At 46.3% G+C, this 25,421-nt stretch overlaps 1 protein-coding gene across 1 annotated transcript in view; it reads left to right on the top strand.

The window, feature by feature from the left end:
* CHST10 (carbohydrate sulfotransferase 10) overlaps positions 1-25,421 on the top strand; it is a 220,735-nt gene that overhangs the window by 157,813 nt on the left and 37,501 nt on the right. Inside the window, exon 4 of the mRNA XM_069204396.1 lies at positions 15,550-15,781. Within this exon, the coding sequence (XP_069060497.1) occupies positions 15,550-15,781 (232 nt within the window). The remainder of the gene's footprint in view (positions 1-15,549; positions 15,782-25,421) is intronic.

The raw sequence follows: 25,421 nt of genomic DNA, 5'->3' as shown, positions 1-25,421 counted from the left end.
GGTGCAGCCTTTTCTCAGCTGTGTTCCAAATGTGATAACAGGCAAACCCTGCCCCAGCGAACAGATGGTGATAGTATTCCAGCAGCAGCTGGTGCGGGTGATGGCTTCATGCATAGCAATTGTACTGCATGCCTGGCTACACATTCACCCATTACAAGATTGCCTGTCAAAGCTATGGGCCCAGATGCAAGGGCATTGGGAGGATCTAGTGTTGGTAAAAACTTGGCCTCAGGACACACTGTTCTGGTGGAACTGCAACAACTTGTTGCTTGGCATACACGTTCTAGACCCCTTTCTGCAGGTGAGCATCCCCACCGATGTTTCCCTCCTGGGATAGGGGAGCTCACTTACAAAAGATAACTGTCCTAGGTACCTGGACCCCTTAGCACAAGGGGAGCGATATAAGTTGCTTGGCGCTACTAGCCATCAGTCTAGCGCTGAAGGAATTTCTCCCACCTTTTGCAGGAAAAACAGTACTAATGAAAACAAACTACGTGACTACCATTTTTTTACATCCATCACCTACTAACCCACCTCTCTGCAGTAGCTCAAGAGATTTGGTACTGCGCCAACATTCATATGTTTGCTGAGCATTTCCAGGGAGTGGAGAATTACTTTATGGTCCTACTTAGCCAGACGCATCAACAAGTGCACAAGTGGGAATGATACCCGCAAGATCTTCACAAGTAGTTTCTACAGTGGAGGACTCGGGCGATAGGCCTGTTTGCCACTCCCTAAAAGGCACAATGCCAAAATTTGGCCTGCAGGCAGTGAATTGTGGAGGAACTGATCAGAAACATTTGCCTGTACTTCTCTGCCTCTCCCCTGACATCCCGTAAGTGGTGAGGAAGTTGACCATGTGCTGATCACCCTCATCCTGGAAGCACCATCCTGGCCAAAGACAGACCCGGTTTTCAGTTCAGATATGCATGTCCCCACGAGAAACTCCTGCTGAGGCTGGACCATCTCACTCTGCATTGGAGTCAGCTCACACACCAAGATCCCAAACAAGTAAACCTCACAATCTGGCACCTGAGTGCCTAGAGTTCAGCTGCCTCTGTTCCAGACGAATGCTTGGCTATGCTGCTGGAAGCGCACATTTCCATCACTCCCAGTCGTTACATAGCTAAGTGGAAAAGGTTCATGCATTCCTGCATCTCTAAACAGACCATTTTAAGGTTTCTACAAAAGAGTTGATCTCCTGCTTCTCAAGGCAGATTTGCGTATACCATATATATAGACGCAGTTGCTATATGCCTAGCACTCATTGCTTTTTACGGTCCCAGTCATTAAGGCCTTTGTAGAGTCCAAAGAGTGCAGTACCTTCATAGACACCACTGGTAACTGTGTGGAACCTTAGTGTTGTCCTCACATGACTCACTGACCCTTCCTTTGAGTCCCTACACTTATGACCTACAGTTCTTGACTTGTAAGGTGGCTTTAATAATTGCAGTCTTCTCCCTAAGATGCACTAGTGTGGTCCAAACTCTTATAGTACAGAAACCATTCGTTGGTGTTCACAGAGATAGAATAGATTTTCATACTACCCCAAATTTCTGCCCAAAGTTGTTTCACCTTTTGACATGAACCATACCATTGAGCTGGCTATCTTCTTTCTAAAATCAGAGGCTGATGCGAAAAGGGCCAGTTAAACTCTGGATGTTAAGAGGACATTCATGTATTATTCAATCAACTTGTTGTAGCCTTCATCAAACCCTATAGGGCCAGTTCCACCTCTTAAGGTGGCAGAGCAAAGTAGATAGTTAAATGCACCCACACTGCTATGTAAGGCCAAGGGCATCCATAGAGCCCATTGTACACACACAATGGGTACCACCCTAGCCTTTGTAGGTAACGTCCCTTTAATGGATATCTGCAAAACTGCTATGTGGTCAATTCCACATACCGTCGCCAAGCATTGTTTTCTAGCACGTCAACAGGTTTTAGTGGACCACTTTTTCAAACAACTGCATCATCTGCTTCCTAGCCACCACTTTGTAGAGGGACTGCTTTATAGTCTATGCAGAGCATGTGTGCCTACCGCCACACGTGGTATAAATGGAAAATGGACTTGCATAGTGCTGTATATTCACATGCACCCACCTTCCTCCACAGAGGCCAGCAATGATCATTCAAGTTTGTGTCCTTTTACTCCCTTACCAGCTGCCTGTCAGCTGTGTCTGGGGGCTTGGTAGAAATTTTGTCAGCATTATCCTGAATGAAAACCCATTCTACAGCCAAGTCTTTGTGTGAGGGACAGGAATAACTTTTTTTTTTTTTTACCGTCTCTTCACCAAGCCAGTTCCAGCAGGTCCAGGTATTGGAGAGCATGTATACCTAGGGGTTGGCTCTCTTGTGTCATTTTGGGCCCTTTGATGAGATTATTCAAGTCAGATCTTTCCGTCGATCCCGGCCACATAAGTGGCTACGGAGTTCAGTTTCTCTATTTGAAAGTCCATTTTGGCTGAATGATAATCCATGGCGTTGACCATGGATTGTATTGCCTTCAGGATAAAGGTCTGCTTCTGGGTAAGTGTTGTTGCATTTTGTGGTAGCCACTGTCTTGGGGGTCCCTGCATTTTGATTTACCTCATCTTGATTGGCCTCCAGCTTGATGTCAGTGGCATAAGAGGCCTAGCATCACGTCCCATTCTTCCTGTGTTCAGTAAGAGGTCTTTGTGCACTGTGTGTGCCTGTGATGCCACATGGTTTGTGCTTTTTCGGCCCGATCTTTTTCGCTTTTCTATTAGATTTGGCTGCTAGCACCATCTAGTTGGAGGGGAACTGGAATAGAAGTTGTTGCTATAAACTCTTTAGGGTCAGCTAAATCTACTTACATCAGAGGACTACATGCTTGGTACAGTGATGCCAGAGGTCAAACTCACTGCCATTCTCGGCAGCTGGAGTTCTTACTATCGTAGAGGCCGAAGGTGAGTTTTGTTGACCTGGATGGTCCGTGCCCTGGGTGGTCGAGCAGTTGGAAAAATCACCAGAGGCATCCCAATCTGTTACTTTACTTACTGCTCTTACTGTGCTTGTGCCACTTGCGGGATGTCCTTCTTTTGCAGTTTTTCTTAGACCTTGCATACCCAGGGATGAAACTGGAGAGCCGGAGGGCCTGCTCCCCCCACCCCCATCCCCACCCCCTCAGGAAGCTTGTGCAGGACCTGGCTGGTATGAATGACGCTCGAGCTGGTGGTTAAATCAAATGAGCTCATCCTGTTCTAGAGACCTGCTTGCTTGGCTTGGTGGGAATTCTAGGTGTACTTCTGTTGTGTCATCCGAGGCACCTTGGTCTGCCAATATGATAAATTGGGAGTTGGAAGTGTCCATTGTTGTTGATACAGGCAGCAGGACCACAAGAGGGAGCTGCTGTTAAGACCTTGTTTGTACGATTATCGTTAACACTAAGGGAGCCAGCAGGCCCCTAATCTCAGATGTATCTGATAGGATGGCCAGGTGTGCAAGGCTGGCTGCCTGTTCGTGTCGCTGAGAGGTATTTGTGATAGTAGTTATTGCAGAAGTGGGAGTGGGTCATTATATGAGTTTTCTCCACTTGCTCCCATGCTGCAGTGAGCTTCTGGCTTTCACTGACCTCATCCTGTTGAGCCATGTGGCAATTTGAGCTGACTGGGATTGGCAACTATTGCCAATACTAGATGCTGTGAGGCTCAAGGACCTTAAGAGTGGTGTTGGTCGAGTTCTAGACTTTTCCTCGCGCCACCACACCCCTCTTCTGAAATAGTTGTCTTGCCTAGTTGACAGGGGGGCACACCCATGCTGTAAAGGCAGATGTGAGGCAGGGGTGAAAAGAAACGAGCAAGGCGGTGTCCCAAGATTCTCCGTCATCCCATAGTGCTGAGGTGCTTTGATGCTAAACACCCAGAAAGCTGGCTGCCAAGGAACTAATCTTGGACAAGTTGGTCTTTTCCCAGTGGCGCCACTATCCTCTCCTGGGGTGGTTGTCTTACCTAGTAGAGAGGGGGGCACAAGCACACTGTAGAAGCAGTGAGGCAGAGCTGTCGGGGTGTCTTTTTTTTTTTTTTTTTTTTTAAGTGGAGAGCAGGCCGAGGGCTGTCCAAAAGTCATAGAGCAGAGGACAATCACTGAACACCCTGCTGGGGGAGATGTAGGCAATGGAGACGATGAGGACGATAAAAGCAGTGGCAGGGTTGGGAGCTCACCCGAGCCTATTCAGACCGCTTCCATGGGCCAGAGCTCATCCTAGGTGCAGCGGTGCCTGTTCTGCCACATCCTTACCACACCCTTGCACGGTCTTGCTGGAATGGCCTCTCCATGCCTCACCTCCCCTGCTGGGCTCCTGTGGCTCAGGCTACATGCAGGCTCCTTTGGACCTTCTTTACACCCCTTGGAAGCCTGTGGGCACAAGGAGGTGGAAGCCTGCATGGTCAAAAACAAAGGGGGGAGGGAGGGAGGGCCCGCAGCGGCAGCAAGCAGCGCCGGGAGCACTGAAGTGCCTGCATTGGCTCCACGCCCTCCGCCACAATCTCTGCGATGTCACTGGGGCTCTTGGCACTCACTGCCAACCATATTCTACCCCAGGCTGGAGCCACCAACATGCCTCCGACTGCCAGGTCTCCATGGCGGTGATAGCAGAAATGGTGTCTGCATGTCCTGCTGTTGTCCGGTGCTGCTCTGTTGCAGCTGCTCTGAAGCTCTTCCTCCTACTCACTGGCTCTCTATCCTGAAGACAATACAATGCATGGTCAATGCCATGGATTATCATTCAGCCATAATGGACATTCAAATAGAGATAGTGAACACCATAGCCTCCTATGTGGTTGGGATCGACAGAAAGATCTGACTTGAACAACCTCTTCAGAAGGGCCCAAATTGACACAAGGGAGCGAACCCCCAGGTGTCCATGCTCTCCAATACTGGAATAACTGAGTACGCAACCAGCCACCCAGGCTAGCTCATTTGATGAGCTAAAGCCCTTTTTGAGGCCCCAAATGGACAATGGGATCAAACCACCATCAGAAGAAACAGCAGAGAAAAGGGGGAAAACACTGTGCTGCTACAGTCTGAAACCACTACGATTAGCCCAAACACACTTAGTCCTCTTTTAGCAGCCAAACCTTTTTCATGCTCTGTACTGCCTCCAAACTCTGCTCCTGAGCCTCCAGTAATTGAAACAGGTGGGTAGTAAACCTGGAAACACTAGTGACATGCTTAACGGTGACTCCACTAGCAGGACTGATTCCCCGAAGCTGTCAGAGGTGCAAGGCCCAAAAAGGAATAAAAAAAGTCCCAAAAACCATATGGCTGAGGAATTATACCATCTTCAGAAATCCAACTCTAACACCAGAAAGGGACGCAGCAACCTCCCCCAGTGAGGGACGGGGGAGAGTGGCTGGTACAACTCAAATCCCCAACAGTGCAAGCAACACAGATAGGCAAAGGCCGGCACTCGCAAGGGGATCAAAGGGCAAAAACAGACCTTCTCCTGCCCCTAACTTCCAGTCAGCCACCCCAGCTGAAGAGAATGCAAACAAAAAGTTTAGTGGGCTGTTAACTCCTACAATGTACAGAGTCTTCCTTAGGGCTCACAATTTAACAATTGTCACCTGAAGACTGTATTGTATCGACACCCAACCTAGTTAAAGTAATCCAGGAAGAGTCGACCGGAGCCCAGTCATCCTCAGAAATAATGATTTCTGACACCCACCCAGGAAGCACAAAAAATTCCAGCCAGGACCTAAAGAGAACTATTCAAATCTAACCGGCAGGATTCTATGCGACACAAACACGTACAGGCCTTTTGGTCCCTGCAAACCCTTGATCATCGTCCAAGAGCAAACCCTGTGAGATCTCAGAAACAAGAGATTATAGCATAACTCTGTTCCATATGCTCTGCTGCTCATTAGGAAACAATTACCTCCTCAGTCGAGGAAAGATCATAACGTTGCTGAAACAGATTCCAGATCCAGCTGCGGTAACCTCTGCTGGCATAGAATACATCAGATTCGTAAACATAAACCAAGGGCAACAGGGAGACTCCCCAAAGGTCATCTGGAGCACACCAGACATGCCTGACAAGGTGCAGCCCTAAAGTAAGCGCTTCCTAGCATGGGCATAATCATAGAAAAATACCAAGAACCGGGGTACCCGCACCCACTCAGAAGGAAGATGGCAACGAGCTAGGAAAAGTCAGAGGCTCGCCAAAGCCACGCTCAGTGCTATTAAAAAAATAAATGAAAAAAACACCTTAGGGGTAACTCCACTGCGTAAGAAAAAAGGCAGCAAATCAAACTCAGCAGTTTACGCCACGAACCAGCCCCGGAAAGGGCCAGTCACTAGCGAGTGGGAGTGGCTCGCCAGAGCCTTAAGTAAACCAATATCAGCAAGGTGACCAGCAACAGCCAAAGGAAATGCTTCCAAACCAGTAACTCTTACCTCTCTGATTCTGCTCCTGAAATGTTCATGACTTAGGGTCACGTTCTTCATGTTTGCTGGCTATCTCCTATTTTGAAAGCTTCTCGGTGGCCACCCTACAAGAGACCTGGGCCCAGTAACCGATCTCTTTTCCAGGATTCTCGCATCATGTAATCTTGGTGACCACAAAGTCACATTTCGGACACAGCAAAAGGGGGTCTTGCAATCTACTTGTCCACAACTCTTTAAGATTAGCACAAATGAGCAAAAAACAGATTTGGACAACATCCAAATATTGCGTTTAGTGTTGCAGAAAGGGCGAGAAGCAACTACAGGCTTCTCAGTGACATTTGTAAACCTCTATAGTCTGTCAAACTGCAAAGAGCACACAGACATGCTGGAGAATATTTGCGACAGCCTCCTCAGATTAGGGGCACTCCGCCTGCACCTCCTGCCTATTATAACAGGCGACTTCAACATCTACCTACAAGGCTTCTCGCCAATGAGTAAGATCAATGAGGCACAAGAGCGTCAATGGAACATTCCAGTCCAGGCAGACGTAGAGTTGGTGAAGAGGGTACAAAGGGGCCAAGTGCTGTTTAGCAAATTGGAATACCTGGGCCTACAGGCCCTAAACAGTTGCTTCCAAGGTGTCTTTCGCCCGCTATGTCTTAACTATGCTATCAGCAATTCCTTGATTGATTATACTTTCGGACCCCTTGCTCTTTTACGAGTGCGTGCCTTCAAAATGGGGGAAAGAAGTTAGCACGACCATGTGCCGCAGGAGAGGGAACTTGCACTTGTGGTGGCCATGAACACACGCTCTGCAGAGCCCATGGAATCTTATCTACTTGGCAGACTTAGTAAGGGTAAAATGGTCAGCAACTAATATAGACTCCCTGGAACAGGCAGCTGAAAACTACTTCAAGTTGGCTCATAGTGAAAGGAACCCTCAGATACATAATTGTGAAACCTTCACAACATCTTTCTCCCACCAAGTCTCCCACCATGTCTCAAAAGTGAACACTCATATATCTCAAGTAACATCTGGCCTCCCAGCACAAAATCGGAGTTCCTCTCACCATTTCACCTGCAGCACTCTGGGTAAGAGGAGCAGGAGAAACTCCCTGTAGGTTGTGTGTCCAACCAAAAGAAGACAAGATATATCCTTTCTGCCTTTGTAGCTCAGCTTTATATCTGTAGCGCAGCTGGCTCAGGACCTTTTTTTGAACCAGGTGGGAGTATGTTCCTGTAGGCAAGCAATATCAGTATGCTTAAAGTCTGGGGACCCTCGAGCAGTCTCTTATACAGTACAATACCTACAAGGCGTTGATCAGGCTATAAAGAAGGCCCTTTTCCAGTCTGCACAGTTCCCCTAGCTGAGACACTCAGCCCCCGGTGGAAATAAGGGTAAAATACCTCTTCCACCATCAGCTGCAACAGCCCCCTTTCCCTGGCCTACTCTCTGCAACTCAGTTATCATTTGCACAAAGTCTCTTATATTTTCACATGTCAAATGGTCTTTTGTCTTCTTGACCAAAACAGGTCGTAATTTTACAGCCAGGATACTGAACTCTCGCTGTCATATGCCAAGAAGTTTTATTATTTAATGAATTCTATCTACTATTGTATTTTAGCTTGTAGCAAACTCAATTAATTGATCTGTGTAGATTTAGTTACCTAATTGCACAGGCCTCCTTTTTAGCTCAAATCCCCCTACTTTTACAAATGTCAAATGATCTGTTGTCTTCTTGCACAAAGCAGGATGTAATTTTACAGCCGGGACACCGAACTATGAGTAATGAGTCACTCTTGCTCCCATATGCCAAAATGTTTTATTGTTTTAATTCTATTTATCATTCCATTTTATATTGTAACGATTTAACTCAATTTATCAATAAAGTTTTATTACTACTACTACTGCTACTCCCTTCACAAACTGTCCCCTACATTGCAGTCCACTTACACTACTCACCCTGCTTAGCGAAAAACAATCTGAGGTATAGGCAGTGTTCTAGTGTATTGTGGACCAACGGTAAAAGTACAATGGGTATGGAGATTCAGACTTCTTTGAAGGAAAGCAAGTTGGAAATGTCCAGGCCCACAGTATGCAGAGTATGTGCATTTACAAAAGTCATATTACAAAAAGATCTGTATTGTAGCATGCGTAGCTGTAGAAACCCATGCTCTGCATATTATTGCTGTCTAGCATTGGGCTCTAATGTTTGCAACTATTTTTTTTTCAGAGACATCTTTAGAGTCTTTAGGTATAGAGATTCCTCCCTTATTTGGCATTGTGCATGGGCACTGACTCCATTGTTAGATGGCTTTTCTCCGCCATCGGAATTGGACGGGTTTCAAAGCTGCTCCCAGACTCGAAGTGTTATATGTTCGCTGTTTTTGGTGCCCACTCTCTTCACTCCGTCACCGAGAAAACCCTCGGCAGACATCGTTTCTTCTCCCTCGATGTTCTTTGAAGAGCATCATCGAAGACCCTCACCGAAGACAGGGTTCCTGATGCTCAGAGTACCTTTTCCTCCGTAACACTTCTGGAGAAAGAAGAGGCATAGAGGGTGAATGAACTGATGCCCTTCAGAAAAAGGCCCACAGTGCCATGCAGAATGCACCAGGGCAGACCCTCACAGGGTTTGTAATCTGTCTCTTCCTGGGGCATGGTGAAACCTTGTGTACCTCCTGCCTGCCTTCAGGTACAAAAAGACCCTTTAACGCTTGAGGGACCACCTCAAGATGCAGCAGTCCTTTGAGGAAACGCAGGACATCTTTGGCGAAACTGACCCACTCAGCAAAGAGGATGCAGGTTCCCCAGGCATTCTCACCCACCATCCCAGCTGTAGGTCATCAGCTATGACCCCCACCCCCTTCAGGATCCCAAACAGATGGAGGAAGAAGTTGACAGCGCTCTGTCTACCTCACTCGGGCCCTGGCCACCACCAAGACCATGCTGAGAGTTGTGAGTACTGCTGACGCACAAACTTGCAAGCCGTTCAAACAACTGCACACCTAGGCTAATCACTGCTCCCACAAAGTGAGGCACTTAGCCACACTCATAAGACATTACCACCTTAAGGTGCGCCAACACCCTCCGACTTGGTCGACATCAAAGCAAGGCATCAGGCCAAGACTCGATCCAGCAAAGACACTCACCTTCCTACGTCCAAAGGCTCTGCACCGAAGGGCCCAAGCACACTTTGAAGCCATAGGACTTGCCAACCCCTGAGCCGTGCTCCGTGCCAAAAACTGTTGGCCCCAAGACCAGCCTCGACAGCTGCCTCTGAAGACCCTGAAAGTCCCATCTTCGAGAAGTTACTGTTCAAGCTTTTCAAGAGATAAGATATCATTGTCATCCGGATGGGGATGATTTCCACTTGCCCAAGGGGAGCAATGCCCAATAATGGAGGCTTGCATCAAGGACACCCTGGAACCAGATCTCTCTTTATGGCTGTGGTTTCTGCTTCCAAGAAGACACCCATGAACAAAGCCAGCCCTGGCTGCACATCTCTTGCTTCAAGACGGAACTCCAGCAGCATCTCATCAACTTGCCCTTTGATGAGGAATGCCTTGTCAGACCTCAAGTTGATGGGATGCTGGGAAACATTAACAAGGATACAAATCATCCTAAAGCCATGGGTGCCCTGCAAACACCATCAGCCTGGTGTAATGTTCGCAGGCAAGGTAGGGGCACTTCAAAGACCAACTCCTCTGGCCAGTCACAGTCCTAATAGCACCAGCAGTAAGGGTTCCGAGGTTACACATGGGGGGTTCCATCCCGGGTAACAACTATAAGGGTAGAGGCAAAGGCTCTCCTTTCAAGGGAGCAGCTACCCCTAACAGCAGCCTAAGCAGTGACTTTCCTCTAACCCACCCCCAACCACACAGCACCTTTCAGGAGAAGACTTCAGGGATTTATCCCCAGTTGGGAAGGGATGTTCTGTTTTATAGATCAATTGGGAGCATAGCCATGTATTGAGCAAGTGAGTCTACTCTCTCCAGGTTGGAGGGGAGGAAGGGATCCTATCTGAAAAGCCAGGTCTTTAACTTCTTGTGGACTTGAAGAAGTGAGGAAAATGTCCTATACTTGCTATGGGGGTGGAAAGGCTTTGAACACGAGAGTGTCCAGAAAGGGTCTTATAAAGAGAATTACCAACAATGGCCAAAGATGTGGTTTCAGCACGCTGATGGAGAAAGCCAGGGAAGACAATAGTGAAATGGTCAATCAAGGTGGTCATGACTGGTTCTGATCAGCCTGCCTTAAACAGCTAATCAAGATAAGAGAATACGTGCACACTCGATTTGCAAAGATCACCTCCATCGGGTGGGTTCTTGCCATCATTGAGTATAGATACTGCATCAATCTCAACACAACCCCACCAAATATCTCACCCCACAAACACACCCTCAGCCCAGATACCAGCATCTTCTTCAAGAGAAGGTTCAGACTCTCATCCTCAAAGGTGCCATAGAGCCAGTACCACTGCAGCAGCACAGCAAGAGGGGGTGAGTTCTCTATACTTTCCAATCCCCAAAAAGGGTTCCTGATGCTCATACTATATCTCGGGCCCATCAACAAATACATCCTCAGAATACTTCCACATGATTACTCTGCAGATTGTTATCCTGCTGGTACAGCAAGGTAACATCATGACCGCACTCACTTGATCCGAAGGCACCTACTTCCACGCTCCCATCCATTCCACTCACCATTTCTGCCTCCATGTCATAAGACACCAGCATTATCGGTTCAGAGTGTTGCCATTAGGTGCCACAACACCCCTGAAGGTGTTCACCAAGTGCCTTGCTGTAGCACACGCCCATCCCCTAAGAGAGGGCATTAATGTCGACGGAGAAAAGTTTAATTCTCATGTAAGCGGAGGATCGAATAATGTTCATAAGGTAAATAAGTCCATATAAGATAAACAACATGTAAATATGTGTAAATATTTTCCTTTTCACTTTATTTTCAGCCTTGAAAAAGTCCATTAGGACGAAACACGTGTTGGCTGTTTTCTGTTGTTTATCTTATATGGACTTATTTACCTTATGAACATTATTCGATCCTCCGCTTACATGAGAATTAAACTTTTCTCCGTCAACTTGAACTGGATGGACTTACTTTTTTACATTTGAGTGCCCGGGTTGTTGCTTTTTTCTTCTGCATTTTGTATCTACAGCACACTACATAGTTGGTTCTTTATGTTCCACCTCTGCTCGTGTGTACCCCTGAAACCCGTGGTGGTTGGGTTTCACACCAGGATTGCACCATTTCTTACTTGCTTACCGTTACGTTTAAAACTGTCGATTGTTCAGTCTCAGATGTGCAACGTTGGCATTAACCACCTCCCTTTTGTTAAGCAGAGGGCATTAATGTGTTCCCCTAATTCGATGATTGGCTGATCAAGACTGTAGGCAAGCCCCCATGCCTGGTGCACATCAAGGCCATCATTTGGAGAAGTGTGGCTTCATTTGGAGAAGTGTGGCACAATGGTTAGAGCGGCAGACCCTGATGCAGAGATCTGGCCCGGGACCAGGGCTCAATTCCCTTGCACCAGATATTTCTTGCCTCGGTGCCTAATCTAATTAATGGGTCCCACTCTGTAACTCTGGGCAATAGCTTGCTTAATCTCCACAACGGCCCTGACAGCGCTTGGATGCCTGGCTTCACCCTGGGGGTTGCCCAGGAGTGGACGCCTCACAGGGAAAAGCCAGGAGGGGTTCCACAGCGGTATGCGTACAGCGCCTTGAGACCCTAACGGGTGAGTAGTGCGCCATACAAGTGCAAAGTTTACAGTTTACAGTTTTATCATTTACCTCCTTCACAGATTGGGATTCACCATAAATGCCACCAAATCCCATTTCCAGTCCCGTAAGATTCAGCCCTTCTTAGAGCCATTATTAACTCAGCCACTGGCAAAGCCTACTGCAGTAAACCCAGAGTACAGGCGATCCAGCAGCTACTGTTTCTTTTTCAGCCACATCATCACCTTACAGTGCAAAAAGTGATACACCTCCTAAGCATGATGGCCTCCTTCTTAGATGTAGTCCCCCATGCCAGGCTACACATACATCCCCTACAGCAGTGCCTATTGGCACCATGGTCACAGGCAGAGGCCCACTGGGAAGATCTGGCATTGATCCGTGCCTGCACCCATTGCTATATGCAGTGGTGGAACAGCAACAACCAGTTGGCAAGGCCAATCCTTCATGGACCCCCATTCTTCAGGTGACCATCACCATGACTGCTTCATTTTCAGGATGGAGAGCACATTTCTAAGACCTAACAGTTCAGGGTGTACTGTCTCCCCCAGCAGCGGGTTCTCCACATCAAATCAGCTTGTGCTCTTCAGCTACCTTTCAAGGCCCTCTTTCAGGATATTCAGTACACATAAAGACTGGCATGACCGGCATGTACTATCTAGAGAAACAAGGTGCTATACTCTCCTCATAGTTGTCAGCACTGGTGCCGAGTATTTGGAATTGGGTGTTTCACCATCAGATTGATCTGCTGATGGAGTACTTTCCAGAAGTAGGCAACAGCTTTGCAGACCTGCTCGGTAGGATGCAGTAACAAGTCTGTGACTGGAAACTCCAACTGCAAGTCCTACTCCCATACTTCTGTCGTTGTGAGGTCGCCACAAAACAAAACACAAAATGCAAACTTTGCCTCGATGTTTCTGCACCCTGAGTCCATTGGCAAAACCCTGTAAATGATCTGGTCAGGGAACTTTGCCTAAGCTTTTCCTCCCCTACCAGTCCTTCCATGTGTGGTTCCGAAGCTTCGGGAAATGCCCCTTACTCTCATCCTGGTGGCTCCCATATGGATCAGATAATATTGGTTCACAACCCTTCTTGAGATGTCTGTTGTTCCCCATGAGATGCTCCCCAGCACGCTGGGCCTTCTCACACAGAAGCAAGGCAGAATCAGGCACGCCAACCTAGCCAGCTCAATCTAGTCATTTGGTTCCTGAGGTCCCAGAGTTTGATTACCTCAGATTGCCTCAAAAATGCATGCCCGTTCCCAATGAAGCACACACATGCACTACACACACCTGCTACACTGCCAAGTGGAAAAGGGTTGTACACTACTGCATTCCAAAGCACCTGTGCCCTTTCAAACATGCGGCTCAGGATATTGTCTGTAAACTTCCTCACCTACATAAACCAGGTCTAGCTTAAAACCCTGATATACCTTCATTTAGCCGCTCCTGCAGCCTACATGCAGAATAGGGAACACTCTTCACTGTTTTTACCTCTGTTATTAAGACTTTAATGGAAGGACTCTCATGGGTCATCCCACCTAGAGTGCCTTCTGCCCCGGTCTAGAACTCTGTTTCGTTCTTACCAGACCCATAAACTGTTACGTCCCTAAGAAGTGTTAGCGTGCAATAATCCCTTACTTTAGAGTAGCCTTCCTCCAAGTAAATGACAGAGTTGTCCTCAGGACCAACACCAAAGTTCCTCCCAATGCTGGTATTCCATTTTCATCTCAACCAGACTATAGAGCTCCCCATTTTTTTTTCCTTAACCAGACTCGGTAGCAAAAAGGCTACTTGATAATCTTGATGTAAAACGTGCCCTCATGTACTACATTGCCAGGAACAAACCTTTCTGCAAGACCCAGCATCTTTTTGTTGCATTCACTAAACCTTAGCAAAAGTCATCCTCTGTGAAAGACGGATACAGTCAGATGGATTGTCAAGTGTATCGATTGTCAAGTGTATCGAAACTTGCTACCTCAAAACCAAGAGAATGATGCCTGTCCCACCTAGGCTGCATTGCTCCCATAAAAAAGGGTCCACTCTGGCTTCCCTTGGTAAAATCCCGATAGCTGACATTTGTTAAACCACTCAATGGTCCACTCCACACTCCTTTACTGAACACTACATTGTGGATGTCCTAGCCCACCAACAAGGTTAGAGTATTGTTTCAAACACCTGTACCATCAGCTGGGTGCTGCTTTACAGTCTACGCAGTGTGTGTGTATCTACATCCACACATACTATTAACTGAAAATGTCACCCTGTAAGCACTGGTTTGTAATGTGTAATGTATTAGATTCAGATGCTGCCACCTGCCTTCCCTGGAGCCCGTGATTACTACAGTTATTCATATTTAACATCTTCTACACAACTTCACGCATGGTCCCCAAGCGGTCCTACCTCCAGCGCCCTTAGTACACTCATCTGTTGTGCGAAAAACTTGAGTTAGTGCCCATGCGCATTGCCAACTATGAGAGGTGGCTTGCAAGACTTCTTTGAAGAAAAGCAAGTTGCAAACATCAATGCCTCCACTAGAAAGCTGGTGTATGCAGAGCATGTATATCTACAGCAATTGACGCTACAAACAGTTGCTTATAGGGAAAGTGACATTTTCCTTTCCATATATAGTCAAGATAAGTATATGTGGAGTTACATATAAGAAACCTATGTTTATCTAAAAATAAAGGTTTGTTCCCTTCTTGGTATTTTGGTACACGATATTTTGCCATGATATTTCTGTTCGCAATATTTAATCCGTGCTATTCTGGTAGTGTAGCCCTTTCAGCTCCCAATATGTTGAAAGTAATTTAAGATCATTCATTTTTTTCATTTTACTGTATGAACTTTTAAAATGTGACTTTCTCCTAATGGATGGATATCGTATATCAGCATGCCTGATACTTGTACTGACGTATTTTGTTTGACTAAGCCGATGTGTTTTTTATGATTTTAATGTTGTGGGACTTCTTTCTTCTGCTTATTTGGCACCGTTTTTGCCCTGGGATGGTTTTAGGTTGTCTCTGCGTGATCAGCAGTGTGCCTTGCTAGTAGTGTACTGTATTTGTTTTTCTGCTTTTTCTGTCCTCTCCGTGGTCATTTAAAAAATGTGTATGTTGAAACATAATTTAACAGGTAAGGTTTGTTAAATTAAATGAAAGGGTTGGATTCTTTTTTAGTTGTGTGCATCTTGAAGCTGACGTCTTTGGGCATATCCTAACGCTGTACAAATAATAGAAAGCAAGAACCCAATAATGTGTTTTTTAGCCACTTCATGTGCAACTATCTAAATCTGAACTTACAGGCAAGTACAAAAGCTTATCAGGTGCACTGGCCATCATATAAATGCAAACCATTTATTATTCTTTCCTTTCCTTTTTAGCCAACTGGAGAAGCTCGTGAAGACACTTTGCTTGTACCTCGTATTCAGCTGGACCGCCTGGCACTTCTGCGGAATGTGTGCAAGAATGAATCCATAAAAAACCTTACCCATACCCCTGTATCAAAGTTTGTCCTGGATCGGATATTTGTCAATGACAGGCACAAGATCCTCTTCTGCCAGACTCCTAAAGTGGGCAACACACAGTGGAAGAAAGTCTTGATCGTCTTGAACGGTACTTAAAAATAAAAGCATGTTATTATATGTGTCAATAATGAGCTGGATTCTATGAAAAATTAAATGTATGTTAGCGTAGGCATATCGATCAAATCTTTTGGCATTGAGAGAACTGAGCGACTTATGCCTAACCTTGCAAACGCGGCCGTGGATTGTTTGTAGAGCAGAATATCACAATTTGAGCCATGTAAAAGTGCAATTGCACATTTGTATATTTCCTCTTATATTCTGCGCATGGTGTGTATTTCTCACTATGGAGGGCTCACTTTGTCTACGTTGACCCTGCGGCCATTTATTACAAACTGTGCCCCGGGTCACAGCTGACATGGGTGTACTTCGCTGCGTCTCGCGGCACTGTAGTACTGCTGGAGGAGCTGCAGAAGCTTGTGCTACAGCTAGCGCTTGTGCAAATACATCAGATGCGCTGTCCTGAGGATGCGTTCCCTCAGTTGCATGAGTCATGGCCCCATGCAAATGAGGAAAAACTTTGCTTTGCGACCATGCCCATTTATGGATGCGGGTGCAGAGGCAAAGAGGCCATTAAAAGGATGCACTAACAGTGCACCACAAAGAGATGGTGTACAGTCAATGTGCCCGCCGAGGGTGCTACAGGAATGTTAGGAAAGGGAGTTCTATGTACTCCCCCTTCTGCAGTTACCCACCTGAAGGCGGGTCTTGTCACTCACTACACCAGCCTGCAGGGGCATCTCTGTCCCCCTCTGAACTACATGCCAGATGCTGCCTGTACTGTGAAATACGGCATGGCTGCTGCAAACAGCCTCTTCACCTTTCGCTGAGGTGCTGTCCTCAGGGGCTGTTTAAAGAGTTATTTATGTGTAATGTCTCATAGAAAACAGTGTTGAGGTGCAGCTATTACATTTACCGCAAGTGTACAATTGTAAATTTGTTTTAGTTCAAATGTATTTGTGTTTTAAATAAGAAGGCTAGAGTAGTAAATTAATCAAGATTGTATGTAGTGTAAACTTGAATACTCATTCATTTACACTGGCAAAACAAAATCTGTTCTATATGTTTACTTTTCATATACATTACGTTATTAAAGATGTTTGTATGTGTTTGAAATATTTGTTTTGTTGTGAGGGTCTCCAGGACATAGATTGGTCACCCCTATTTTAGCTTCGTTTTAGTCTTCATATTTTATTCATTTCATTAATGCTGCTTTTTAGCAATGATTCTTCCATATTTTTTATTAGCTGGTGTTGGAAATGGCCCTTTCTGCAGGGTCATTCCCAGACTTTGTCTTCCTCCTCCTCTTTTTCTGACCCGGTTTGTGCTGGCTTTATGGCTCTGCACACTTTACCACTGCTATCCAGTGCTAAAGTGTACTGTGCACTGTGTCTAAAACATGGGAACATTGGCTTCTCCATGATTGGTATATTTGATGTGCTAATATGTCCCTAGTAAAGTGTACTCTGTGTGCCCAGGGCCCGTAAGTCAAATACTACTAGTGGGCCTGCAGCACTGGTTGTGCCAGCCGCTACAGGTAGCCTTTCAAACATGCCTCAGACCTGCCATTGAAGAGCATGTGTGTGCAGTTTAAATGGCCATTTTGACCTGACAAATGTACCTTCTTGCCAGGCCCAAACCTCAATTTTTACTACATATAATACCCACTTAAGGTAGGCCGTGGTTAACACCAAGGGCAGGGGTGCAGTGTATTTAAAAAGTTGGCCACATAATTTTACGTTTAACATGTCCAGCTAATGAAAAACTCTTAAATTCATTTTTCACTATTGCAAGGGCTATCTCTGCCTTAGGCTAGAATGGGGATTTCCTTAAAGCATCCTTTAAGTATAATTTCCAATTGGGAAAATATAGAAATATGGAGTTTGGTGTCTCTGGACTCACAATTTAAAAACACATATTTTGGTAAAGGTGTTTTTTAATTGCAGGTCTACAAATTCCTCTTTTAGAAAGTTGGCATTTTCTTACATTAACCATCCTGTGTCTAAGCCTGCCTCCAATCCACGTCTGGACTGTGTAAGGTTAGGTGGCAGCTACCTTTGTGCATTCCATTCAGGCAGCTATAAATACAGGACACTAAACTGCCCCCGCAATCCAGCTGCATAGTGATGGTTATTCCTGGGCAGGAATGGTGGAGGGGCTCTTATACTTCAAAGGTTAGTGGCATCACTCCACACAAAAAAACTGATAACCCCCCACAGACTTCCTGGCAGACAGGACTGGGCTGAAAGGGAACTGAGGCACTTCAAAACCACTCTTTGAAGTCTCCACACTTCAAAGACACATTTGGGTATAAGTACTAGGCCTATGACACCATATATCTGGACTGAGGACATTCTACCAGGAAATGGACTGCTGGGCTGTCAGCAAGGTCTGCCACTTTGCTGTTTGCTCTATTGTGTTGGCCTATTGCCTGCTATGTCTTGCCTGGGAGTGAGAGGACTAGAGCTAACTCTACATCCTGCAATATAAAAAATTTCAGAGGGCCTGACTGAACTTGCCTCCTGTTCCCAAAGTCTCAGGGATAACAGAGACTTCACCTGCATCTTGCTACCAGCACTTTGGCTGTGTGTTCTACTCTGCCAAGTGGTTCCAAATCCAGTCCTGGGCCTCTGGGCAACACCAGCACTGACTCAACAACACTGACTTGTCACTTGACCCGACACATCCTGTTGTAGAAACTGCTTTACCGCTGTTTGTAGCAAAGACACGGATGCCGCTCGCTGACTGGGTAATGCAATGACCCCGACTTAACAACGCAGCCCCGGCTTGTCCGACGCGGCACGAAAGCATCGGAACCAGTGGTCATCACCCTTGGACATTGATGCATCAACAACGTTGCCCGATCAGGAAACAACACATCCCCTGGAGCAACGCATTGTCACCGAGCATCGACGCAACAAAGGTACTGTCAGGTGGTCTGTGTGACTCCTGTATCAGGCTTGTGCTACCTTGTGGTCGGACTGCAATTTTGAATTTTCCCGGTCCAGCGTGACCAGATTGTTCCGGTTGGAGCTATTGTCTTCTAAGCACTGCAATTTGATTGAATCTTTGAAAATTCATAACTTGACTTGTGTATGTGGGATGCTTGCCATTTTAGTCTTCTTTGACTCAGATTTGTATTGGCTATTTTTCTAAACCGTTCTGGAGTCCTTTTGTGGTGTATTCACTGCGTTACTGTGTAGGTGCACAAATGCTCGACACATTGCTTCTTTAGTTTAGCCTGACTGCTCTGCGCCAAACTACCAGAGGGTGAGCGCACGCAAACTCTTAGTGTGTATTTTTCTTGCCTTTACTTGGATTGTGGTCCGTACTTGGACAGAGTGCAAACCTCTGCCAACTAGAGACCCAATATCTAACAGCTGGCTTTCTTCTATGAAAGTGGGGAACGTGCTGTTTAGTTCGCCTTTGCACAACTTATCAGTACTTTCTGTCCAAGGTTAAAGAACTCTTTACACAATATGCTGGTTTGTGTTGCCTGTTCAGAAGACCGCTTCTACCATCTAGACATAGCATTTCATCGGAACTGTATTACCAGCACTGCATGGTTTATAATATAAACAATGCACTGACCCAGAAGAGACAGAGGGCATTCCGGCCATGGCTATCCTGGGACACATGCTGTGTCAACATGCAGTCTGGCTGACTCTCGCCTCCCAAGGGGATTGCCATCTACATCTGGGACTAACTACTGACACTAGCCTAGATATGGGGTTGGAGCGCATCCCTTAGAACAGACCAAACAAAGTGCACACCCGCTATGCTCTCAGCTTACACATTGGGTTAGGTAGGAACCTGTAGAACATCTAGAACCACATATATCATGGGTGGATTGTTTATCTTTTTCCTATGTTGTAATGCTGATTACCTTGCTTTGTTTAATCTGCCTAATTAGCGCAGCTCACACTGTAAATGCCAGATTGCAATTGTTTAAAAAAAATGCTTTGAAAACTTCTTGTAACATTTGTGTTTCGCCTTGGCAAGCATGAGTAACGACATAAAAGTGGTATGGTCTGCTTCCACTGCTTCCCTGTGGAATCAGTGTCATGTTCATATGCTATTATCACCCTTCACCCCAGTAGGCTTGGGGCTCAGGTGAATCACTGTGAGCTAGCCAGGAATTAGGCCGATATGTACTAATGGTGCAGATAGATGGTCTCCTACACTCTGCCGTTCTGCCTTCCTAAATAAGTAATCCTGCTTCCAAAGTAGGAACCGCATAACAGTTTCTCATTTTTGACAATTCAATCCTCCTAAAGTTGAGGAAACCACAGTTTAAACCCACAGACCATTGCCTTCTGAAATTAGAGTGCCATTCTCTGCTGACACCATTGCCACTTTCTGTACTACCAATAAAGTATTGTGGACTAATAAATACTTGCTTAAAGCAGTGTTGTATTTCCTCCTCAGTCTGTATTAATTCCAAGGCTACATTCTTCCAGCTAGGACACATTATAGAAACTTGATGTAAAACGGGTGTTTCACCTCTACTTGGAATTGACCAACCACGGAGAAGCAGTGTTTTTGCGGTTTTTGACCATGTGTTATTAGGAAGGCAGTCTGAAGAGGCCCAAGTTGTTCTCCCAGTGTATATCATTTTTGTAGGAGTTGGCTTGGGAACTGTGGATAGAGTGCACATATGTACAAATGTGTAGCACTGTTGAATTAGTCATTGTAGGCTTGAAGTGGTTCAATCTATTGTAAAGCACAGCTCTCTAGTCTCCCAGGTCAATGCATTGGTAGCTCTCCCAGTCCAGAATTATTTTCCTGGTTTTATAATGATCAACTTGAGTACAAATCCCAGCATGCAACAAAAAACCCTTAGACTGGATGAGCTATTCTGATTGGAAAACTTGAGAGCTCTGATAAAGACGGCTAAGCAAACTTCATTGTTGGTTCAGCTTCGGCAGTAAGGTTACTTCTAGCTTACAGGGCCTTACTATTAAGAGGTAGCTTGATATTGGGGCATCCCCTGTGAGTATGCAGTGCACGACTTTTACACAGGCTTTGCGGAATGAAGTGTAATAACATGCCCTGCACCTTTCTTCATACTTGAATATTTATTTATGTCTGAAGAGCAGTGGAATGCGGTAAAGAGTTGCTGAGGCGTTTCTGATATCCGACATTACCGGGACAAGGGAAAACTTCACCACAAAAACAACTTATAAAGGAAGATGTTGAGGAATTGGGTTGCGCCCTTTTCCTTAATACTAAAATAACCTATATGAAATAAAGACTTATCAAATAAGAACACTCGTAATGAGGTACTTTTTTCTGGGAAGGCAAGTTTGATGCTGGGAGAGAGCAACATGTAAATTATTTATAGAGTCTGCAGTTTAATCATTTGCTGCTGAGCCAGCTGTGTAACTGTTAGACTTGGCATCCTTGGCATGGCCTCCCCTAACCTTTTGCCTCTGCTTCCCAGGTTGTTGGTGTAAGCTAGACTCTGTTTTTGATACTCTGGGCACTTTACCACTGCTAACCAGTGCTTCAGTGCAACTGCTCCTATATAAAATGTATGTGTAATTGGCTCATCCATGATTGGCATATTTGATTTACTAGTAAGTCCCTAGTAAAGTGCACCAGAGGTGCCCAGGGCCTGTAAATCGTATGCTACCAGTGGACCTGCAGCACTGGTTATGCACCCACATACGTAGCCCTGTAAACATGGCTCAGACCCGCCACTGCAGTGTGTGTGCAGTTCTAAGCTGCCAGCTCGACTTGGCAAGTGTACCCACTTGCCGGCCTAAATCTTCCCCTTTTATGCATGTTAGGCACCCCTAAGGTAGGCCCCAGGTAACCGCATGGGCAGGGTGCAGTGTATGTTAAAGGTGGGATATGTACTGATGTGTGTTACGTGTCCTAACAGTGAAATACTGCTAAATTCAGTCTTCACTGTTGCAAGACTTCTCTCACTCACATAGGTTAACATGGGGGCTCCCTTTAAATATTAAAGTGCAGACCCCCTTGGGAGCAGATGGAAATATTGAGTTTAGGGTCTCTGAACTCACAATTTAAAAATACATCTTTTAGTGAAGTTGGTTTTTAGATTGTTAGTTTGAAAATGCCACTTTTAGAAAGTAGGCATTTTCTCGCTTTAACCATTCTGTGACTCTGCCTGTTTGTGGATTGCCTGTCTGGGTCAGTTTGACAGTTGGGCTATTTGTGAATCCCATCTAGACAGTAAGACAAAGGGAGCTTGAGTGTATCCTGTATATCCTGATGAGCCATCTGTTCTAGAGTGTAGGGAGGAGTGGTCACTTACACCTGAATGGGCTGTGCCTGCCCTCTCACAATGAAGTCTCCATCCTCCAGGTGTGTATCTGGGGCCTGGCCTAAGCAAGGCAGGATCTTGTGAACAACAGAGACTTTCCTTTGAAGTAGGCCTACTTCAAAGGCAGAAAGGGGTATTGGGCCCCAAACCCCTGAAAATTAGATTACTTTTGGAACCAAGAGGAACCTCTGCCAAGGAGAAGAGCTGAGGAGAAGTGCTGTTCCTGCCTGGGACTGTGCTTTGTTGGGCTATCCAGCAGTTGCTGCTTCTGCTTGTGAAAGGGGACTCAGACTGGACTTTGTTGTACATTCCTGCATGAGAAGAATCTCCAAGGGCTTGAACTGAGTTTGCCTCCTATTTTGAAGTATCAGGGGTACCATCAAAGGCTTCCTCTGCCAACACCTGGACTCTCTGCTGAAACTCTTGCCCTGCCAAGTGGTGCCCTGTTCAGCCGCTGGGCCATTGAAAGGTGAAATTGGCAGACCAAGAGCTGAAAATCCACGCACAGAACGCTGTGCGGGGAAATTTTCGCCGCACCATCTGCAACACGGCTGATAAAAGACGCGCCGCTGTCCTTGTGGTTAAAATCGATGCTCCACCTGCATCACGACTGGGAGATGGACACATTGCGGCTGGAGAAATGACGCACAAGACCCACTTGCGGCTGCTGATAACGCAAGGGAGAAAAATGATGAATCGCCGACTCGACCAGAGAAGAAACGATGCACAGTCTCCCTTGCAAGGAAAGAATTGACGCATTGCTGCCTTTTCCGACACACGCTTGCCCTTGCAGCTTTGTTTTTGACGCTAACCAGGTACTTTGTACAAAATCATCATTTCCAATGTTTTCTATGGAGTAAGACTCTCATTCTTTTGACATTTAATCTTTTAACTTCTGTATGTAGGATTTTTTGTCTTTTTGGTCTTGCTTGATTTAGATAAATATTACCTGTTTTTCTAAACTGATGTGGTGTCCATTTTTTAGTTTTTCACTGTATTACTGTGTGTGTTGGTACAAATACTTTACACATTGCTTCTGAGTTAAGCCAGCCTGGTTGTGCCAAGCTACCATTGGGGTAGTGAGGGTTAACCAGGTGTGTTTCTCCTTTGCCTGGCTAAAGTGAGGGTCCTCCTGCTTGGCAGGGGTTAACCTGGCAGCCAACCAAAGACCCCATTTCTAACAGTAACACAGCCCCCCCCCCTGCAGCCCCGTGTGGTGCATGGATGCCCCCAGTCTTCTGGCGGCCCCTAACCTTTGTAGGGGCCCCATTCTGTCCAAAGCTAATGAATATCTGTGAGACAAGGGAGATTTGGATGCCCTTTTAACATTCTGCAGGATTTGCATGAAATTTGTTAAAGCTATCTGGTACTGAGACCCTTCCAGCTGCACAGACTACTGAGTGGCCATATAGTTTCTGTTGAGCAATATAAATGAGTTGGCCCCTAATAAAATTAACAGTTTTGTTTTTACGTTTGACCAGGAATGCTGGATTACAATAGTAAGTTGTACATTTCCCATTGAGGGTTGGGGATCTTTTAAAACTATTTATGGTCATGCCTAGAGAGTCTAGACCACGCTGTGGCATAACTAGGCCTGGGTGAAATTTCTGTTACGCCTGCATAGTCTTACTGATTTTCTGTAATTTTTATTTGCCCTTGCTGTACAAAATTCCTGAAATTACTTGTTTATGCCACGTTGCATATTTATGTGCCATATGCTGTAAAAAGTTAGCATAAACATGTGGAAAACACACAAATGACCATAACGTGGGTAGCCCCTGTTTGCGGTGCTTGTGTTTTTGAGCTATTTTGTGTTTTTAGTGCACAATAGCATCATACAGTATAAAATGGACGTTAGGACACATTGACCCTAAAATATAGTGCCAAATGTCAGTGCTGCTTTTCTGACAATTATGTATAACTTCGAGCCATTTTTATGAAATTTTGTGCAATCAATCATAATCAAACACAAAAATATGTGACTTCAGCACACCCTTGTCCTATAAACGTTAAAAATGATCCAAGGCGACCTTCGGGGTTTTCCTCAGAAAAATTCAATTTATGAAGATCTTCAAGCAACCAAGCTTATGTGCATAGATGTGCTAAACCTTAAAGTATACATTGTGACGTTAAAGGTTATGCCAAGTTTAGCTGGGCAATCATTTGAAATACTTCCTGGCTGGTCCCCCTGGGGTCATTGAGGAGAGCCCAGTCCAGCGGGGGAGACGCCTGGAGAAGGGAGGCCTGCCCACATGGGCCATCTGAGGGAGAGGCCCGGAGCCTGATGAATAAATTTCCTAACCCGTAGGGAGTGAATACTTGAAGAAGCTGGGTTGGAGCCAGGACCCTGCTTAGTCTAACGAGAACCCTATTACAGCAACGGCGGGGGCATCGCGCAGGGACCCTGACGCTGACACAGCGACCTAGCCGTCGCCGAGGTGAGGTGGACCGTGGACTTCACGCGAAGGTGACGCGTACCGGAAGCCGGCCGGAGCGGGGACCATCTCTCCGCTCGTCGTCGTCGTCGTCGTCCTCCTGCTGTTGGATCCCCGGCACCCCCTGAGAGACTTACCCCCAGACCGGGGGAGAGCCAGAGACGGAATGGGAAAGGACAGGGCCACCAGGCAGCACCCGGCCTCGCAGCAGAAAATAGAACAGTATACCGTCCCGGCCCCCCCCCCCCCCATGGAGAGACCACAGCGCTATCAGGAGCCTCCACACCGGATGGAGTAAATGCAATCCTAATGGCTATTCAGTCCTCACAGCTGGCAGTGGAGTCCAAGACGGAGGATGACCTTGCTGAGCTTAAAATTAAAGTGGCCCAACTACAAACCCGAACTGGCGAACTCCATCGAAGGGCCGAAGACGCTGAAAATCGCTCCAGGAGGAACAACCTGCGTTTTGTGGGATTTCCAGAGGGAGTGGAAGAGAACAAAGCAGTCGAGTTCTTGGAGAGCTGGATCAAATCCTGGATGCCGGACCAGTCGCTGTCGCCGTGGTTCTCGATTGAAAGGGCGCACAGGTCGCTGGCCCCCCGGCCGCCCCCCGAGGGCCCGCGCCGACCGATGATAGCTCGCTTTATTAACTTCAGAGACCGAGACAGAGTTCTTGCAGAAGCCAGGCACGTGGCTGATCTCCTGTGGGACAATCACAAAATCCTGGTGTTCCCGGATTACACCTGTGAGGTACAGAACAGACGCCGGTCTTACGAGCAGGTCAAGCAGAAACTAAGAGCCATGCAGCTCTCTTACATGCTGTTGTTCCCCGCACGCTTGAAGGTCATCCTAAATGGGAAAGCTCACTTCTTCGACTCACCGGAGGAGGCATGGACTTGGCTGACAGAGGAGGCTCCGAGGCCCAGCAAAGAGCCTAAGGAACG

Source organism: Pleurodeles waltl, chromosome 8, assembly GCF_031143425.1.
Source record: "Pleurodeles waltl isolate 20211129_DDA chromosome 8, aPleWal1.hap1.20221129, whole genome shotgun sequence".
Lineage (NCBI taxonomy): Eukaryota > Metazoa > Chordata > Amphibia > Caudata > Salamandridae > Pleurodeles > Pleurodeles waltl.
The sequence above is the reverse complement of the archived record's forward strand: the minus strand, read 5'-3'. Positions and strand labels throughout refer to the sequence as shown.